This window comes from Castor canadensis, chromosome 8, assembly GCF_047511655.1.
Source record: "Castor canadensis chromosome 8, mCasCan1.hap1v2, whole genome shotgun sequence".
In the NCBI taxonomy this organism is placed as follows: domain Eukaryota; kingdom Metazoa; phylum Chordata; class Mammalia; order Rodentia; family Castoridae; genus Castor; species Castor canadensis.
In genome coordinates this window covers 10159736-10178532 of record NC_133393.1, presented here as the reverse complement: position 1 = coordinate 10178532, position 18797 = coordinate 10159736, and the positions used below count along the sequence as shown (strand labels likewise).

The following is an 18797-nucleotide window of genomic DNA, read 5'->3' as shown; positions in this document are numbered from 1 at the left end:
TAAAAGTGTCCCAGGGTACTAGGATGAGTCTTCTGTGAACAGGACACTTTCTTTGGTGTGTTCTATGCTTAGGGCAAAGGAATAGTATAGCATCTAGTATTTCAAGGGGAAAACAGACCACAGTCTCCTGTGGGATGCTGGGAACAGAGCCATTTACCTCCCCACAAAAGCAGGAAAAGGTGAAATGAAGCTGTTGGGTGAGTTAGCATTTCTTCACACACAGCTACATTTTCAGGGATTGACTGTTTAGAGCTAACTTGCTCAGAGAGGACATTTTTCCATAATATTCAAATTATACTTTTTAAGGTATTTTCTACTTTGAAAGTGACAGCCACTTCCAACACCCACCTGCCCCTCATATGTACACACCCAAATGAACAAAGATGAGAAAAAAAAAATCTAACTTATTAGAGGAAAAGCAAAGCAGCTGATCTATTTGAATAAAATGAGCTAAATTTGCCAGGAAGCATGTGGGACTTATCCAAACTGTCCAGAATTAGATCTAAATCTACACATTCTGATATTCCATCTATGCAGAAGCAAATCTATGTGTGACAACAGGCTGATGAAATGTTTTAAAGGCTTGGAAGTGAAGAATAATGGCATTAAAACAGCAAGTTACTCTCAACACTTTTGAAAGTGGATAAGTTAGCACCTTTCTCTAAATATAGGACAAGGTCTGAAATTTGTACAAACACTTTGAAGATAGCATTTTGCTGGCACTTGCTGACAATGGGAAGTTGGTAGAGCATCCTTCCAAGGAATAATCTTATTCTGCAGTTGAGCCTGTGTGTGGTGCATACGTGAGGCCCCTTGCTCAAGATGGGGATGAAACCAGGCACTTCACAAAGATGATACCTCTCTAAAGAGGGGAAGATGCTCCAAGGTGAGAGAAGACCCTACCCACTTCTTTTGATCTGTTGTTGGATGGAGTATAGGGACAGACCTAGGAATCAGCAGTCAGGTCATCCTGGGGATTAGGAGACCATGTAGGCACCACTGCAAGAAGTGACTGGCTCAAAGGTGTTTATGACAGAGTTAAAGCAACTTGTGTATATAGCAGTTGAGCAAGTAGGGCAGAAATAAGAGAGTGGAGGCATACATGAATGTGTGGGAGACGTAATGGGCAAGAACATTTCCTGTCTCATTCTGGTGGCCAGCTGCTGCTGCTGGTCCAGGGTCTGTGGATGAAGACAGGCACTAGAGAATCCAATAAGCGTGGGATTAGGTGGGCAGAGGAGAGCAAGAACTTGTTCTAGACAAATCTGGCAAAAGATGTTTGCTTGCAGAAGTTTATATAAAAAGGAAGCAGGTGTGGATTCTTTACGTTCATTTAGCATATTTATTTTAATCATCTGGATAAAATTCCAGAAGTGGTTAAATTATTGTGCTTATAATTCAGCAGTACAGCATGAATCACACCAGAATATTCAGCAGTTGATCTTACTCCTAAATTTCTTTATGCTTTGCTGGTCAGAAATATGTAGACAATTCTGAAGGTTAGGGATTTTCCTTTTTGGTGCTGTAAAAAGAAATGTGGTACTAGAGGGAGGAAAAGGAATGATTTATGCCACTCTTAGCAGTTTAGTGTCTTGGCTTCATTCAGCATTATCTGGACTTAATTAACACAATTATTAATTAACAGTTTAGCAGTCAATGGAAGTGATTTTCAAGTGAACAAAATCACTCCTACCAGTCAAGCTGCTGTTGTTGGTACATTTCCCATTACAGAGTCTTACAGGGTTTTTCAAATTACATTCTGTGCTTCCGAATGGTTGAGAATATAGGGGAAGCTGTGTTTTCCCAGAAAAGATCCTACTTCTGATGACAAACACAAGTAAGGAATGGTGAGAAATCTGAGGTTGTGAGTCTCAAATGGGAGCCCATTTTAATGATGATTTCAATTAATACAAATAGTCACAGTATGTTTTCATTATTGTGGGAATAACACAAAGGTTGAATAAAAGGTTGAAACCAAGTTTCTCCTCCAGAAGGAAAAATTCTCCAAAGAAAATAATAACAGCTACGATATTATTAAGTTTAACATGTGCCATGCATTGATCTTGTGCACAGATCAGCAAGTCACAACCCTTGGGCCAAACTAGCCCACTTCCTGCTTTTGTAAATAAAGCTTTATTGCAACACAACCATACCCATTTGTTTCCATATTGTTTGTAGCTGTTTGTTGAGTGATCGAGAGAGGGACTATCTTACAAAATCTAAAATATGTGTTCTCTGGTTCTTTATAGAAAAATCTTTGCCAAAATCTGCTCTACTGTTTTACATATTTAACAATCCTAAGGGTTATTCTTTATTGCGCTCTTTAGAAACTGAGGCATAGAGAATGCAAACTGCTTAAAATCACACAACCCATCACCTGAAAAGCTGAGCTTTCTCTCACACTTGGCCTCTAGAGTCTGTGCCTCTTTCTGCTCTGCAGTAGATTTTCAAAGATGTATTCTGAATGTAGGTTTTCCTCTTTCCCCTTGCTTGCTTTAAACTCTTAATCTAGGTCTCTTCTGTTTCCTTGCTTGATTTATAAATGGAATGGAAAATTAGGACTGATTTCTCTTGCTTTTGAGGGAGTCCAGAGGTCTGGACCAGGTACATCAAAGTTCTAACTTTGTTTTTGGGATAAGGAACAAGTCAGTTGTACTTAGGGATATTACTGGAAGAGTGATTCCCTGATAAGAGTTGGTGGGAAAAAAATTTCCAAGAGGGTCTTCAAAATCAGGGAGTTTCAAGTAGAAAAGCACAGCATATATTTCAGTGTAGTGTCTCCAGAGGATCTGTGAAATTAGGTAGGAGACAAGGAGAGGAATCTTGAAGGTCTTTGAACATTGTGTCATCATGGTTGATAGCTTCCATTGTGACTATGGGAAAGTATGAAGTATTTTTAGTACATGTAAATTGTTTTCGTGTTTCAATTTTAGACCATAGACTTTCAGGCCAATATGGTTCACATTCTCATCAAAATGTGGCATTTGGAGCACTGTGTCAGAGTTGCCTGGGATGCTTGTTTAAAATGTAAATCACCTGACTCCACTTCACACAGCCTACATCAGAATCACTGGAATGCGGTTTATGAATCCACATTTAAACAAATGTCCAAGGTGACCGATTCTCCCATGCTCTACAATTTGAAAAGCATTGAAGAATGGTTTTAAGAAGGAATGGGGGAAAATTAGTCCAGGTAAGGGCTGATGATGTTGGGGGTTTGGCTCAAGTGGTAGAGTGCTTGCCTAGCAAGTATAAGACCCTGAGTTCAATCCCCAGTACTGGGAGGGTCAGGGGGTTGTGGGGGAGAGTTGGTGGTTAATTGGATGAGGCTAGAAAAATCTAATTTAGGTTATTGACATGAAATGCAGAATTTTTTTTCCTTGCACCCCAAATCATATTTTCTGCCTGTTTTCCTAGGTCAATTATTTTTCTACTGTTCACTCTGAAATGAATGCTCAGTTTACTTCCTCAGAATTTCAAAACTATGTCCAGAATAGTTGGTTGCAATGTATATTTACATATATTTGCAATGAAGAGGCTGACACACAAGATGGCATATTTTGAAATTGACATACCAAATGTGATGTGGGGCCTGGCAAGAAGGACAATTTAGACCAATTAAGGCGTCTGTTCTGTGGGAAGATTGGCCCCCAGAGAGCTTATGAAGTAGCAGTCTGTTTATGAACCAATATCATAACAGCTATTTTTCTGTGAGAAAAAGTTATGTGGTTGAGGGTTTTTTTTTTTAATCATTCCATATTTTTGTTGAGCAAGTTCTCCAAATGGAATCCTGACTTCACGACACCAAGCTAATCTGTCGTAGAAAATCCCAAAGTGGGATTCTGTATAAACCACATTTCCAAATTGAAGCCAATCTCTCTCTCTCTCTCTCTCTGTCTGTCTGTCTCTTTTCTATCCCTGTCCCTACCTCTCTCCCTCCACCCCCATCTCTTGATTCTGGTTTTCTTGTTAAAGAATAACTCCCTCAGGATTAAAGTCAAATTACAACCTAGTTGGTCCCTCCTATGTGTTTGAAGGACACACATTTGAGAACACCATTTGCCATGGCTCTTCTGTGAGAATTCCAAAACCCCAAGCAGCAGACATATTGGAAAGAACATCGCTAAGGGAATCATCAGAATTGGGTCCTATCTCTACTTAAGTTATGTGGCCTTGGCCCTGTAATTGTCTGAGTCATAATGTGAAATAAAACATGACTTTAACCCTCAGAGAGATTATTCTCTTACAAAAAAAGACAGGGGAGGAAGAGGGGTTGACTTCCAGGAGGAAGTGTGGTTTGTGCAAAGTCTTAAAGAATAAATTAGGCTTGAACACAAGAGGAGGTAGAGGAGCTGGCCTCAGCAGAAGTATCATTGGAAGACAGAGAACAGTGCACGTTGGATAGATTCAAGGGTATGCGAGAAAATTAGGTGGTACAGGAGGAGAAGATTCAGGAGGGGCTGAAGTTTAGTCTTTAGATGTTGTGTTTCACTCTAGACAATGACTAGGAGCAGAAGACAAGGAAATGTGTTGGGAGGTGGCTGTGGCCATTCGGGTCTTTAGGAAGGGAATAGAATTAGATGCACGTGGAGAGCAGAATCCGCAGGACAGACTGCATTTGGGCAAAGGGAGAAGGAGTTCTGGGAGAAGCTGTCCTTACCAACAATGTCCGTGTCCAGGCAAAAACCTGTTCTTTTGGGGTGTGTGTGGTATATTTAGGGTCTGAGTTGAGTTTTGGCACCTAGCTACTTATTGGCAGCATGCCTCTCCATGAAACCTAATTGTATCTTCTCTGTAACGGGAATAACAAACTTGCTGCTTGTGACGAGTACAGCTAAAATGCTTACAGCATGTGTGGCATGCAGAGAGCTTAGTTTACAAATGTTAGTTATCTCACTTCCCACCTCCACCTATTACCTGGTCAAGAGAAAGTAGTGAAGAGAAATTTCAAAACAATGATGCACCCTAGCAATATTGAAGTCAAGTTTTACAGTCCAGGGTTGTGGCAGAGTTACCAATTAGGGAGTGACAGAAACTCATGTTTTCCATATCCTGCCAGTACACACGTCAGTCTAGTGAGCTAGACTTCTTACCTAACCGGAGCTTGTGAAAGCTGGTCTGGAAGGCTTGACTAAAGGAAGTCAGGCTGTCTCTCCATCTGAGGCAGCTTCACTCCACCTTAGTAACTTGGTGTGTTCTATTGCAGATGAAGTGCTGATTTAGGTGAGTATGGATTGGTGAAAATGTATTTTTATTACTGGCAGAGCTGTGCAAGGGCTCTTCTTATAGAAAGGGTCATCAATTTACTGATTCCTTTGCCATGGCAATGGTCCCATGGTTTCTGAACATCTCTCAGGGATTTTTTTTTTCCCCAGACCAGCTCCAGTTTCAGCAAGAATAGCTTGAGCTTTGCATACACAAAATATTCTCATTCTTTTTTTTTTCCTGGGGGAACTGGGGTTTGAATTTGCAACCCTGGGCTGTGCATTTGCAAAGCATACAGTCTACTCGTTTAGCAATACCTCTAGTCCATTTTGCTCTGGTTATTTTGGAGATGGGGGTCTCATGAGCTATTTTCCTGGGCTGGCCTTGAACTACAGTCCTCCCCATCTCACCCAATCAAGTAGATAGGATTACAGCCACTAGCCCCTGGCTAACATTTTCATTCTTTACATTTAGTGTGTAGGTTATTGCCCAACTTCACCCATGGGTTCCCAGATGTGGGTTTCATGTAGGTAGAAGCTGTCTGATTCTTGTGACTGTATTACTTGTTTTTAATACCCCTGGGAATGCTACTCTTGTAAGTCTTTGGAGAACATGAAGTCAAACCAGGTGACAGCATCCATCTTTTAAAAAGAGAAAGTTGGAGAACCATTAATCCCATAACTTAACAGAATAGCTTTTTTCTTTGTGTGGAACTATAAAACAGAAACAAAACTGTTCTTAGAGTCTATCTTAATTTTAAAGGTAACTCTTAGGTAAAGAAAAAAGTCATTATGCCTGGCTACAGGGAGAATAGAAACAGGAACTTTGGAGGATGGAAACAAACTAAAGTACCTTGTAAATGTGGAGTAGATTGTAAACACACAGTTGATGAATGGAAAGGGCCTGCTGGTAACTGTGAAATTGTCCAATTGGGAAATGACTAATGCATGAGCACCAATCTTGGTGACAGGCAGGTTGGCGATCTGTGAACTTTCTAAAGGTTAAATGAACAGTAAGAGGATTTTGTTAAAGCACCAAAATGAATTTAAAGCATAAAATACACAATGCAAATATTCAAGAACCTTTAACTGAGCACAACTAAAAGCAATGTAGTATGTTTAAAATACTGACATTTAGAACAAAAGAGCATTTAGGGAGAATTTCTCTAAAAAGCCTAAAAGTGATAATTGCTTAATGATTTCATGGTTATCATGAGATACATTTTTAAAAATAATAAAGTTAGGGACTTTGACAAGCAAAATGGGTTCTAGTCAAATGTAAGTCAAATGTAAGTCCCTTAGAATTCCATGGCATCTGGAAACCTTGGCATTCCCAAAAGACAGCATCAGTTAAATGAGGTTTGAACATTAGTCTTTAAGTAAAGTCCTCTCTTGCACCAAGTTCATTGAGTGACACATTCTGTTACTTAGGAGCTGATTCTGAAATCCCTCCTGTAACACTTCGGGTTGGTTTTGGCTTTAGTAGCACATCTGGCAGCATACAAGAGAAATGTCAGAGAAAGAATTAAGTTAAGATGCAATTTGCATTGCATTTTCCAAATGGAGAAGGCTTCGTGGGAAAAGGTTGAGATTATGGTGAGAGATGAAACTTGCCTCTGAATTGCCCCTCTGGAGTCTCCTTGAGTGTTGTCACCACAGGTGATCTCTTTTGGTGGGAAGAACTTCATCCCCAAGTTAGTTAAAGGAGATAATTTGCCTTTGCTTGACTGGATGTGTAAACCTAGGGATATATTAGCCAGTTTCCTTAGACTTTGTTGTATGTATTAAGAGATACTGTATAAATGTACACATGTATTTCATCGGGTTTAATGTTTTTCAAAACCATTTACAGAATCTTTCAAACATGTACAAAAAAGAATAGTATAAAAAACTCCCACGTACCTATCCCTCAACTTCAACAATGACTAATACACAGCTTATCTTCTTTTATATTTGCACTTACAACTCTCTTCCCTCCCCATGTCCTTGCAATATTTTGGAGAGACTCATATCCTGGGATTTCATCCAAGTATTATGAATGTCTGATTTATGAGAACAAGATTTCCAAAAGCATGATCTCCAAAAACCCAGTTCTGAAAAGTTACTGAAGAATAAAGGGTTCTAATCTTCACATACTTTGGGCAAATGTTAGATACTCTCTCTTTGGAGTCAACCTGTACATGAACATATAAATGGTTCCCAGAAATTTTCACATGGGAACTTATTTAAGCTAGGACGTTCCAAGTTTAATTAAGCCCAGAACTCTTTATTTTCAAGAGCTTCTATTTACATCATATGGAAGAAATTTTAAGAGACAGTATTTGTAACATCCATCAGGTACTCATGTGTCAGGTATTCTGTTAAATATTTTTATATGGATACTTTAATCCTTATGAAAACTATTTGAGGTAGGATTTACATATGAATATGTCATTTTCAGAAGAAGAAATTGGAGCTCAGAAACATAAAATAATTTCACAAAGGTCACACAGCAGGTAAGCAAGTACAGGCTTTACCAGGTTTTGTGTGACACTCTGAACCTAAACCAGTGCACTCTGCATTGGGAAGGGAGGGTTAGCAATAGCTGGTGATACGAGTATCTGCTGGTGGTTCTGGCATATTTCCAGTTTCTTATAGTGACAAGGACACACTAGGCGAAGGATTTACTTTACTAATAATGTTCTCTGTTTCCATTGTGCATTGTAGTGTTTAGTTTATTCTCACTTCTATTGCCTTAAATTCTCCAATGCCTTGTGAAAAGTGGAAGATAAACTTTCCTGTTCAGTAGCTAAGGCAAAAAGATTGTTACTTGTCTTGTCCAAACTCACAAGTTCATTCCACACCTGGAATTAGAACCTGAATATGTATGTGGACTGAAAAATAAGGTAACACCCAACTCTTGGCTTGTCTGGATGAACTGGGGAGGCTAAGGCATAAAAGCAGGGAGCCCTGACTTACTCCAGAGTTGCTTGACAGTGGTGAGTGCACTAGTGGTGACACTCTTCTCAGAACATTTTGGAGGCAGGTTCTGTGCATTCCAAAGCATCTACAGCATGTTTTAATGTAGGAAAAACAAACCCAAAGATTTACTTTTCTGAACTACCTAGGGTCTAACATCATATTATCCCTTTATTCCTTTGGAACATGGAAAATAATGATAGTGTTCATTGTAATACCCACCCAAACCTAACCTGTTCCATGTGTGCTAGGATAGTCTCCATGGAGCTATTCAGTGATTCAGTAGCTAGGAAGAGGACCAAATAGAAAATTGGAAGAGCAGCGATTTACCACCTGTCTCACTTTCTTGTCAAGGTCAGAGTATTGCCTTCTAGATGACATGTTAGGTATATTATCTCCTCAGTAAACAATTATGTAAATAATTTTACAATTATTTTCAAATACAGGACAGTTGTATAATAGCACAGATTATTAAGCACCAGCATTATTGGAGCTTCGGCAAGGAAAACTAAACAACTCTGATTAACTGGGCATTTATTCTGTCTGAGATGCACTTACATGGAGATAGGGAACATTGGGATGTATAGCTGCTAATAGAGACCATTATCACTTCATTAAAGTAGGTCAAGGTAAGCAAATGTGATAGGCTTTTTCCATATTACCAAGGGTAATTCAGCAGACTTTATTTCATGTATATCTTGACCATAAAGTTATATAATAAACAATCATTCATTACGGGTGATTAAAAAGAAATGTCTCTGGACAGATTAAAAGAGGAAAGATACAAAATGAAGCACCATTGTCTCATTATTTATTAATTCCACTGTCATAATTAAGGAAGGGGTAAACTTAAAGCTTACTATTAACAATGTGGAAGTGCTATTGCATACAAAAATGTGCATGCTTCTGGAATCAGTGACCCAGGGCTAGGGAATCGCTTCTTAAACTTCAGCATTCAAAGATATTTGATAGCCAAAGGGATTATCTTGTATCTTTGAGCCTTGGTTTGCTTATTTGAAAGTTGGGATAATAATAATCTTTAAAATGTATCATATGTGGACCTGTCAAGTCCTAAACATATGGTTATTAATAATAATGTTTTTAAAAATTAGAGTGATAACACCAGAGTAGAAAGGTGACGAATGTCCACAGAGTTTCTGCAAAAACATGAGATATACTCCTCTGAACAGGAGTGCATCAGGAAGCCTCCATTTTACTGGTGAGAGGAGGGTTGGTCAGTCTAGGAGAAATGAGGCAGGGAAAAACAGAGGAGCCAACCACACACTAAGTATCAACCTAAGGAGATGTAGTAAGTACTGACATTTGCATTTCTGATTTGGGTTCTTGTTTCAAGTATGTATAGTGGTAGTCAGTGGTCACTGTGATGTGAGAGAATAAATATTATTTTGGTGGTTGATAATGCAGAATTAAAAATGTTCATTTCATGTTCTCTGGGAACTCCTGCTCACACTAAACTTTGAAATTGATTATTGTTTAAAGCTCTTACTTGCCACAGGAAATCAGTCATCTAATCCATGTTTCATTCCTTGAGCTGTGGAGGCTCAGAGAGTTTTCCTGGAAGAATTCATAAATGGCACATAAAGTTTATACAGAACTGGAGACTTCATGGCTCAGGGCTTTCGGCTTTCCCACTTGCTGTATTTCCTGGAAGCTAATTGGGTATTTTTGTAAAATTTTCCAAATATGGCATTACTGTACAATAATAATGTTATTAAGAAAAAAGGAGACCTTATTGTAGCATTGGTAGGTAGACATTTCTGGAATATGCTGAGGGTAACTTTCTGAGGGATTTGTGGAGATCTAGTGAAAGAAATAGAAATCCTGCAGTAATTACTTCCTAAATAAGAAGATAGGTACACAATCCTTCCAAAGAGAATGCTGACTAGAAGTCCCCAGGGACACAGGAGAAGAGCAGCAGATGGATGCATCTTATGGTTTGGTGGGGAGTTGACAAAGGTAAGTCAGTTAAAGGTGAGCTAGTTGGTTCAGTGCAGAATTTCACATTAAGTTAGGGTGGAAAAGAGTGGAGGAAGACTTTCTGGTCTTAGAATAAGCACAGTTATATTTCTAGTAATTCTCCTTTATTGTCAGCCTACTGTTCTGAATGAATTTGCCACTTGAGAATTTTCTTTGCTAAATACCCTAAAATAATATTTCCAGTTATTTTTCAGAGCAAATATGGTATAGATTACAAATATTTTGAGTGGCATATTGAATTCTTGCTGGAAAGTTATTTCCTTCTAATTAAGTTTTTTATAATGTCAGTATGGGAGAAAATATGGACAGACTTTAGTTCACCCTAAAGGGGTTAAAGATACTACAAAATACTAGGAATATGTTTTAAAAGTTTTTAAATTAAAACTCTCAAATTAAAATGTAATGTCAGAACAATTAGAACAATACTGCAGATGCATAAAAGCAAAGATAACCACCTACCCTCCAATATTATCTGTGCTAACAGCATGATATGCATCCTTCCACATAACTCATTCCCACATAGGAGAAAAAAATATTTTAAGAGGCACAAAGTATTAGACCAAACCAGAGACTCTCAAGGTACTTGAGACTTTTTAGCAGACTCAGGCAAACAAAACTCTTTCTTGTGTTGAATTTTAGTATAGAGATATCTATCCTGAAGGTTTGGGGTTACAGTCTGGGGGAGGTCAAAAAAAGAGTACCAAGAGAAGGATATCTGTAAAAATGTTGTCTAGAATATTAGCCTTGGGCAGTCCTAGATACTAGACCATCATCGGATTTCTCCCCTCAACCCTCACTTCCCATTTCCTTAATCAAGCTTAACAGAGAAAGTATGGTGGGATGCCAATCATTGACTATCATGGATCCTTACAATGGCTCTTATCATCAATGTGTATTTAATATGTATCTTTGTGCACCTGATTGTATGGTGCAAAGATCAGAAAATCAAACTATAGAGAGACATGGTCCTGACTTCTAGAGCACAGAAAGATAAATCAAAGACCCTGAGGTAGATAAACAAGTAAAACAACTAGCAGCATGAACTGAGGACTTACTATACCTGCCATGTGTGTGGTTTGCTTTCTGTGGCATGATGAAGGAGGGGTGTCTAGAGCAAATGCACATGTGTACAAGCTGAGCCTGAAGAGGAGTAGCTGTCTTGATTCTGCACATGCTGCTACCTCTGCCTGGTGGATATAGGAAGGTGATTATTTTCATTTAGACATAAACATTGATCTAAATTCAACAGGGGCATAATACCACCATCCCACAGTTACTTTTTTTTCCCCCAATCTTTTTTGGGTTCTTGACATGAAGTGTGCTATCCCAGTTATAAAATAACAACAAATACTGTTATAGCTATGCAATATATCTGTCCACTTCATGGGAAAATTTGTGGAAAAATCCATTTATCTCTCTATCTTTCTTCTACCTATCTATCATCTATCTAATCTATCTCTTTCTATATGTCATCTTTCTATCCATTTGCACATCGTATGCATGCATGTCAGTAAGCCTGTGCATCTGTGTATGCACGTGTGTACAATGCCTATCTTCTGTCTAAAATTCTTTGTAAAGATGTGTGGTGAGTAATAATTGCATTATATTTGGAGTTCTCTGAAATGGGAAAATGGGACATTTTCTTGTGGTCATTGGCTTTAATTAAAAATCAGTAGACAGTTTTACATGTTTTCTAGTACGGCATAATACAATGGTCTATTGAGGTTATAAGTTCAATTGGGTTCAGGTACCACTATTTTTAATATTTTTCTCTCTATTCTTTTCATTTTAAAATTATTTTTATTACCATATTATTGTTACACTGGGGGTACATTGTGACATTTATAAATGTGCTTACAATATATCTTAGTTAAATTAACCTCCTCCATTCTTCTCCTTTCTCTCCCTTCCCCCCATTCTTAGAATAGTTTCAACAGGTTTCATTTTTCCATTTAATACCAGGCACTACTTTTAAATCTCTCTCCTTTACTCCCCCATTGGACTTTCAACTTTAGTATCTATCTGTAATTCCTTAAAGCAAGCATGAAACTTTCTGTGCTTAAAAAACCCCAAATACCACCCACCCCATTTCTACCAGTGTCCATTGCTGAGATGTGTATAAATAAATTGCTAAATGAATCTATCCTCAAGAGTATGGTTTAGGGGTTGTAGACCATCTATATTGTTCTGCATCTGTGAATAGTAATAGAAAGCTGTCGAAAAGAGGCTGAAGTCAGTGGACATTTGCACCTCAAAAATGTTGTTGTTCTCTTAAACAGAGCAGTTCCAGATTTACTAGTACCCATGTTATGGATGGAGAGAGTCATGGTAATGATGGTGACCATGGCAAGAAATATGCACCTGTATTCTGAGGCCAAGAAATCCACGCCTGTTCACCAGGGCTTCAGAAATAAATGGCAAGCTCCAATATATATGTTTTGAAATGCTGAAAAAATGTAGTGTATTATTTGTATTTATTTTTTAAGCTTGAGAAAATAATGGTCAGATGCTGACTGAAGTGTTGACATTGAAGTTCAATCATGAATATGTAACATATGTGAAGTGCTCACTTTTCAATCTTTATAAATGATTAAAAAATAGTGACCCATAATGGAGAGGACATCTTAAGTAAGGGGAATGATTAAGCTTTTCATTCATTGTGATAGCAATAGAGCTTCTTGATGCATTTATTATTGTATAAATGTTCTCGAAAACACCAATGATTTCTTCCTGTAGTTGGTTAGAATTTTGAATATTATCTGGAAACTTCTAGAAGCATACTTGTACACAGCATTTGTAAGTACTCTCTATGAGAATTCAGAAGATGTTTTAGCGTTTGACTTATTAGATCTACCCAGTGCATGTCGAAATAAAGGACACATTTGACAACTGCTCTGGGCAGCAAATGGATTAACTCTTTCCATTTCTGTCAGTTTCTCTTTATCCACACATTCAAAATAATTTCTCTTTCTGTTCTTTTTGAGCAACAGCTGTTATTCAAGTGCATATTTTTCAATAAAGAAAATATACTGCACTGACATTCTGAATCATTTTGGTTTCATTGGTACTTTTTATTTTAAATCTAAACATTCAGCAATACAGGATGTAATAAATGTGAAGCTTTGACAGAACTAAAATAAGGTTACCTTACCTTAAAGGAACCAGCCAAATCACACAATTCAGTAATCCTCCATTTGCTCATAATAATGATTTGTGTGGACTTTTCTAAAACCACAGGCTTAGGTAAAAATGCTCACTGGTTGGGAATATTTCTAAACATTTGGCAGCACTGGCAGTTACCCAAGCAACTCAGAATATATCTGACTTATGTCACTGATATCTTTCTCTCAACAAGGGGTAATTTCCTAGGGTCATACTCTAAAAATTAGAACAACCAATAAGTGGTCTTTATTCCTTTTCCTTAGCGGGCCATATTTTCTAGTTAGAAGAGCTGGTTCTTCCACCCACTGTAAGTATTTAGTCAAAGTGGCAGCCATATTTTAAAACCTTAAAAAATATTGCTACTGATAAGTGATACTCTTTTTTCAAAGGCTGTGTAAAACAAAGGCTATGGTATGCTGCAGTAACAACACCAAACAAATAAATGAATAACAATTCCCAAGCCCAAATATCCTGGCCTCAGGTGTTTAATACAATAAATGTTTGCTGTTTGCTTGTGTCATGATCCAATGCCACTGCACAGAGGGATATTGGCCCATGCAATCTTTCAGGACCAGGCTTCTTCCATTTTATGACATCTCCACTTTCAATCTGCAGTCTTCCAGTTTGCTGTAAAAGGGGACAATGAGAATGGGGACTCAAGTGGTGAGATTTTATGTCTTGCTAGTATGTTTTATGTTTTGTTTCTACCCAGCATGAGTCATATGTCCTAATCCAACTGCAACAAGGTCCAGAAAAATGAGTCTTCCTTTGAGCCCAAGAAGAAAATGAAAAGGTCTTGTTGAGTATATGGCACAACTGGTTTGTGTTCATATCTGTTGACATCAGTGACTATGTCAGTCCTTTATGCTAGTTCAAGACTTTTAACCTCTTTTAAAATATAATGAAGGTTAAGTAATAATTTTTCTATATTTATTAAGTTCTTTGTACATGCTAGAAGCTCTAATGCTTATTTAGTTAATTCCTCAATAGTCATATATATATGAAGTAGATACTATTATTCACTTTACTGATGAGAAATATGACATTTCAATAACTTATTTGGTAAGTGATTGGAACTGGCTTTGGATCCAGCCATTTGCTGCCGGAGTCTGAGATCTTATTCACTGAGCCATTTCTCTTCACCTGATTCTGCACCTGATTCTGAATTAAGACACAGTCAACTCAATATATATATTTGTTTGAGTTGACTGTGTCTTAATTCAGAATCAGGTGCTCTTCCTATCTGTGCTTGATCCTCATGAGCCACAAGAGGGATAAAATACCTACCTCCTATTCTCTTGGTATTTCAAACCAAATGGGGTAACAGCTCCATCAAATTCTCTCTAATAAAAATAGCATATTATCCTTATAACATATGTGTGGTTTATTATTTAATAGACAATATACTCACACAGTTGAGAATTCAAAAGGTATGACAGGATCTGGAATGAAAGTTTCCCAACCCTTCTTTCCCTTCCCATATATTTTCCTAACACAAAGGCTATCAATATTTCTGGATTAGTTTGTATAATTGTACATTACATTCTATTTGCAAAATTTTTATGTCTTTTAAGAGATATTTCTAAGATAATTCTTGTTTTGTTTTTCTTAAAAAATTTAACAGTTTAGTTTGGTGATCAGTCTATAGTCATACATACAGCTTCCTTATTCTTTTTATGTGCTGTGTAGTTGTTAGAGGTAAGGATATATTCTGGTTTACTTAACCAGTTCATGACTGAGGAAAAAAAGTTCTCTATATTCTTGTTTTGAGTTTCTCACATATATGCAATTCCTATATGTCCCAATTATGGGACAAATTGTTAGATATGATACTGTAAGAAATTAAAGCAAACATTTAAGTTAATATCTGTACTTAAATGGTTAAATTTGGTATTAGTATTGGTAATGTACAACTGTGATTATTATGATAAATGACAGAGATATATAATGTCCTCTTAGCCATCTCAGAATGAATCTGTTGCTAAAAGAAATGAAGTTATGATCAGTAACATAAAATTGGAGCATTCTTATGCTAGGTCTGCCATTATTTAGGTGTTTGTCCTGTTTCTCTTTCCTCCGGTTTCCATATAGATCAGGATTAATATTAATATTAATTATAACATTGTTGGAAGGAGTCATGGCTCCAAATAAAATTCTTGAAGCTATTTTAGATGATATTTTAAATAGCTAATCATATTGTAGTTTTGTTCTTTTGCTTAATTCTGAATTATATGCCAACCCCTTAGGCCTACAGATACAATCATCAACTGATCTCACAACATTCCCCTCACAACATCTAAAATAGAGACTACAAATAATAGTGGTTCAAGTAAGTCAGAAGTTTTTCTACTAACTGGTTTAAGGTTGTGAGGATGAATGTATTCACTCTCAGCAGGAAACCAGGCTTCTCCTACCTTGTTGCTCACCATTTTCAATGGGTAGCATCCATCCCAGTGTCTGAGATGGTTGGTCCAGCTCTTCCCATCTCTTCCACATTCCAGACAGCAGAAGGATAGAAGGAAGAGAGGCATATTCTTTCTAAGGACACAATTTGGAAGTCCCACATACCATTTTCTTCACAGTCATCTAGCAAGAACTTAGTTATTTTGTCATATCTAATTACAACAAAGATTAAGAAAAGTGGTCTTTCTCAGACAAAGGACTGATAACCAGAATATACAGGGAACTTAAAAAACTAAATTCTCCCAAAACCAATGAACCAATAAAGAAATGGGCATGTGAACTAAACAGAACTTTCTCAAAAGAAGAAATTCAAATGGCCAGAAAACACATGAAAAAATGCTCACCATCTCTAGCAATAAAGGAAATGCAAATTAAAACCACACTAAGATTCCACCTCACCCCTGTTAGAATAGCCATCATCAGCAACACCACCAATGACAGGTGTTGGCGAGGATGCGGGGAAAAAGGAACCCTCTTACACTGTTGGTGGGAATGTAGACTAGTACAACCACTCTGGAAAAAAATTTGGAGGCTACTTAAAAAGCTGGACATCGATCTACCATTTGATCCAGCAATACCACTCTTGGGGATATACCCAAAAGACTGTTACTCCAGAGGCACCTGCACACCCATGTTTATTGCGGCACTATTCACAATAGCCAAGTTATGGAAACAGCCAAGATGCCCCAGCACTGACGAATGGATTAAGAAAATGTGGTATCTATACACAATGGAATTTTATGCAGCCATGAAGAAGAACGAAATGTTATCATTCGCTGGTAAATGGATGGAATTGGAGAACATCATTCTGAGTGAGGTTAGCCTGGCTCAAAAAACCAAAAATCATATGTTCTCCCTCATATGTGGACATTAGATCAAGGGCAAACACAACAAGGGGATTGGACTATGAGCACATGATAAAAGCAAGAGCACACAAGGGAGGGGTGAGGATAGGTAAGACACCTAAAAAACTAGCTAGCATTTGTTGCCCTTAACACAGAGAAACTAAAGCAGATACCTTAAAGCAACTGAGGCCAATAGGAAAAGGGGACCAGGAACTAGAGAAAAGGTTAGATCAAAAAGAATTAACCTAGAAGGTAACACCCACGCACAGGAAATCAGTGTGAGTCAATGCCCTGTATAGCTATCCTTATCTCAACCAGCAAAAACTCTTGTTCCTTCCTATTATTGCTTATACTCTCTCTACAACAAAATTAGAAATAAGGGCAAAATAGTTTCTGCTGGGTATTGGGGGGGTAGAGGGAGGGGGCGGAGTGGGTGGTAAGGGAGGGGGTGGGGGCAGTGGGGAGAAATGAACCAAGCCTTGTATGCACATATGAATAATAAAAGAAAAAAGAAAAAAAAAGAAAAGTGGTCTTTCTTTTGTCTGTTGGGGGGGCATGTTACCCCATAGCTAAAACATGGAATTAAATTATAACAGAAGGAAGGAGAGAATGGGGGGCAAATAGCAGTCTCTGACATAGCTCATCTCTCTGTGAGGCAGATACTTGTTTGCACGTTTTTCCTTACCATTGGAACATACACCATCACCTACCTTTACTCCTGTACAGAAAGACAACCTCTAAGTCCTACTTGGTTAATGTATTAGGAAAGCCTAGACAATTTGGGTGATTTGAATCATCTCCATCAGGTTTGGGTGAGGCACTTTGTGATCTACTACCTCTCTTTTCCAATGCTACATAAGAGATAATCATAGGATTTAGAAAACTGCCATAAAGTCTCATTCATAAAAGCACAGGATAGAAAGCATTGCATCACAGAGTTATCAACTTGGCAGGCATCTTGAAGTTTCTCTGGCCCTACAATGGAGTAAAATCTTTAATTAGCTGCATCTGGTACTTCTAGTTCTTCCCACTGGAATGAATCTTGTCTTTTGGCTTCTATGGCCTCTGATTTTGTCCTATGGAAATCCTTTTTGGCATGCTATTGCCTAGTACCACATCTGAAGCAGGCTTTGGAGTGTGTACTTTCAGTCTACTTCTTGATGGTGCAGTATTGGAAGTTTGGGTGTTATTTTAAGGATCAAAGAAAGTGAGACTTGCATGAGTTGCCCTACACCTACTCATTCTTGAGAGGGTGGGGTAGAGACGTAAGTATTGGAACTAGAATTGGAATTATCATAGCCACAAACCTGCATGACTAGGACAAGTCCCCTCTCTCAACCTTGGTTCCCTCACTTACAGAATGAGTGATTTGGACTCAATGGTCTCTGAGGTCCCCAACCAGTTCAATAATGACAGCTGGTTTTTAAGTGAGTAAACAGTTGTTATTTCTAGGGATGCTTGAATTCCCATAAGTGTTGGTGTCTTTTTATAACTCATTGGTAGAATGTGGTTCATTAAAATAGGAAGAAAGAGCCCATTGTGTCTTGTATTCATACTATTATCTGAAGTTTGGGCATTTAAGTCCATTTTTGGTCTTTACCCACCACCCCAAGTCCAGGACACAGGGCAGCCTCCTTTCTCACCATGATTTTAGGTTTCATTTCTAAGCATCCTAAAAGATAAAGAACCTTAGAACACTTCATTCTCTGAATAGAGGAAATTGTCTCAGTTCAAGAATTAGATGGTCAATAATCATAGATCTAGAGCAACGTTCCTTCATTGTGTGTGTGTGTGTGTGTGTGTAGGGGTGGAAGTGGTATATTTTGAGAAGCTACTCCAAGATATACTTTTTTTTTTTGTCAATAATGGATTTAAACTCAGGGACTCATGCTTCCTAACCAGGACCTCTACTGGTTTAGCCATGCCTCCAGCCCCCAATACACTGTTTTAACACTGTCTGATGTTAGTATGGTAGCTTTTTGAGTGACTTTTGGGGTACATCTGATATTTATTCATCTTCAATGCCATACACATCCTGCACACATATTTAGAAGTGTTGCTTCAGCATGGAGAAGTTGCTAAACATTTCTCAATGAGAATCAAGCCAAGATGAAAATTTGTTGTAAAGCTGTATTAGGTTCCAATTGGCATTGTAACAAATTAACAC

The 18797-nt window shown here is 37.9% G+C and overlaps 1 protein-coding gene across 1 annotated transcript in view; it reads left to right on the top strand.

Annotated features, from left to right (window-relative positions):
* The window catches only part of Opn5 (opsin 5), a 48848-nt gene extending 35692 nt beyond the window's left edge, over nucleotides 1–13156 (top strand). Inside the window, exon 7 of the mRNA XM_074081690.1 lies at nucleotides 12440–13156. Coding sequence (XP_073937791.1) covers nucleotides 12440–12532 — 93 coding nt within the window. The 3' untranslated portion in view covers nucleotides 12533–13156. The remainder of the gene's footprint in view (nucleotides 1–12439) is intronic.
* The last annotated feature ends 5641 nt before the right edge of the window (nucleotides 13157–18797 follow it).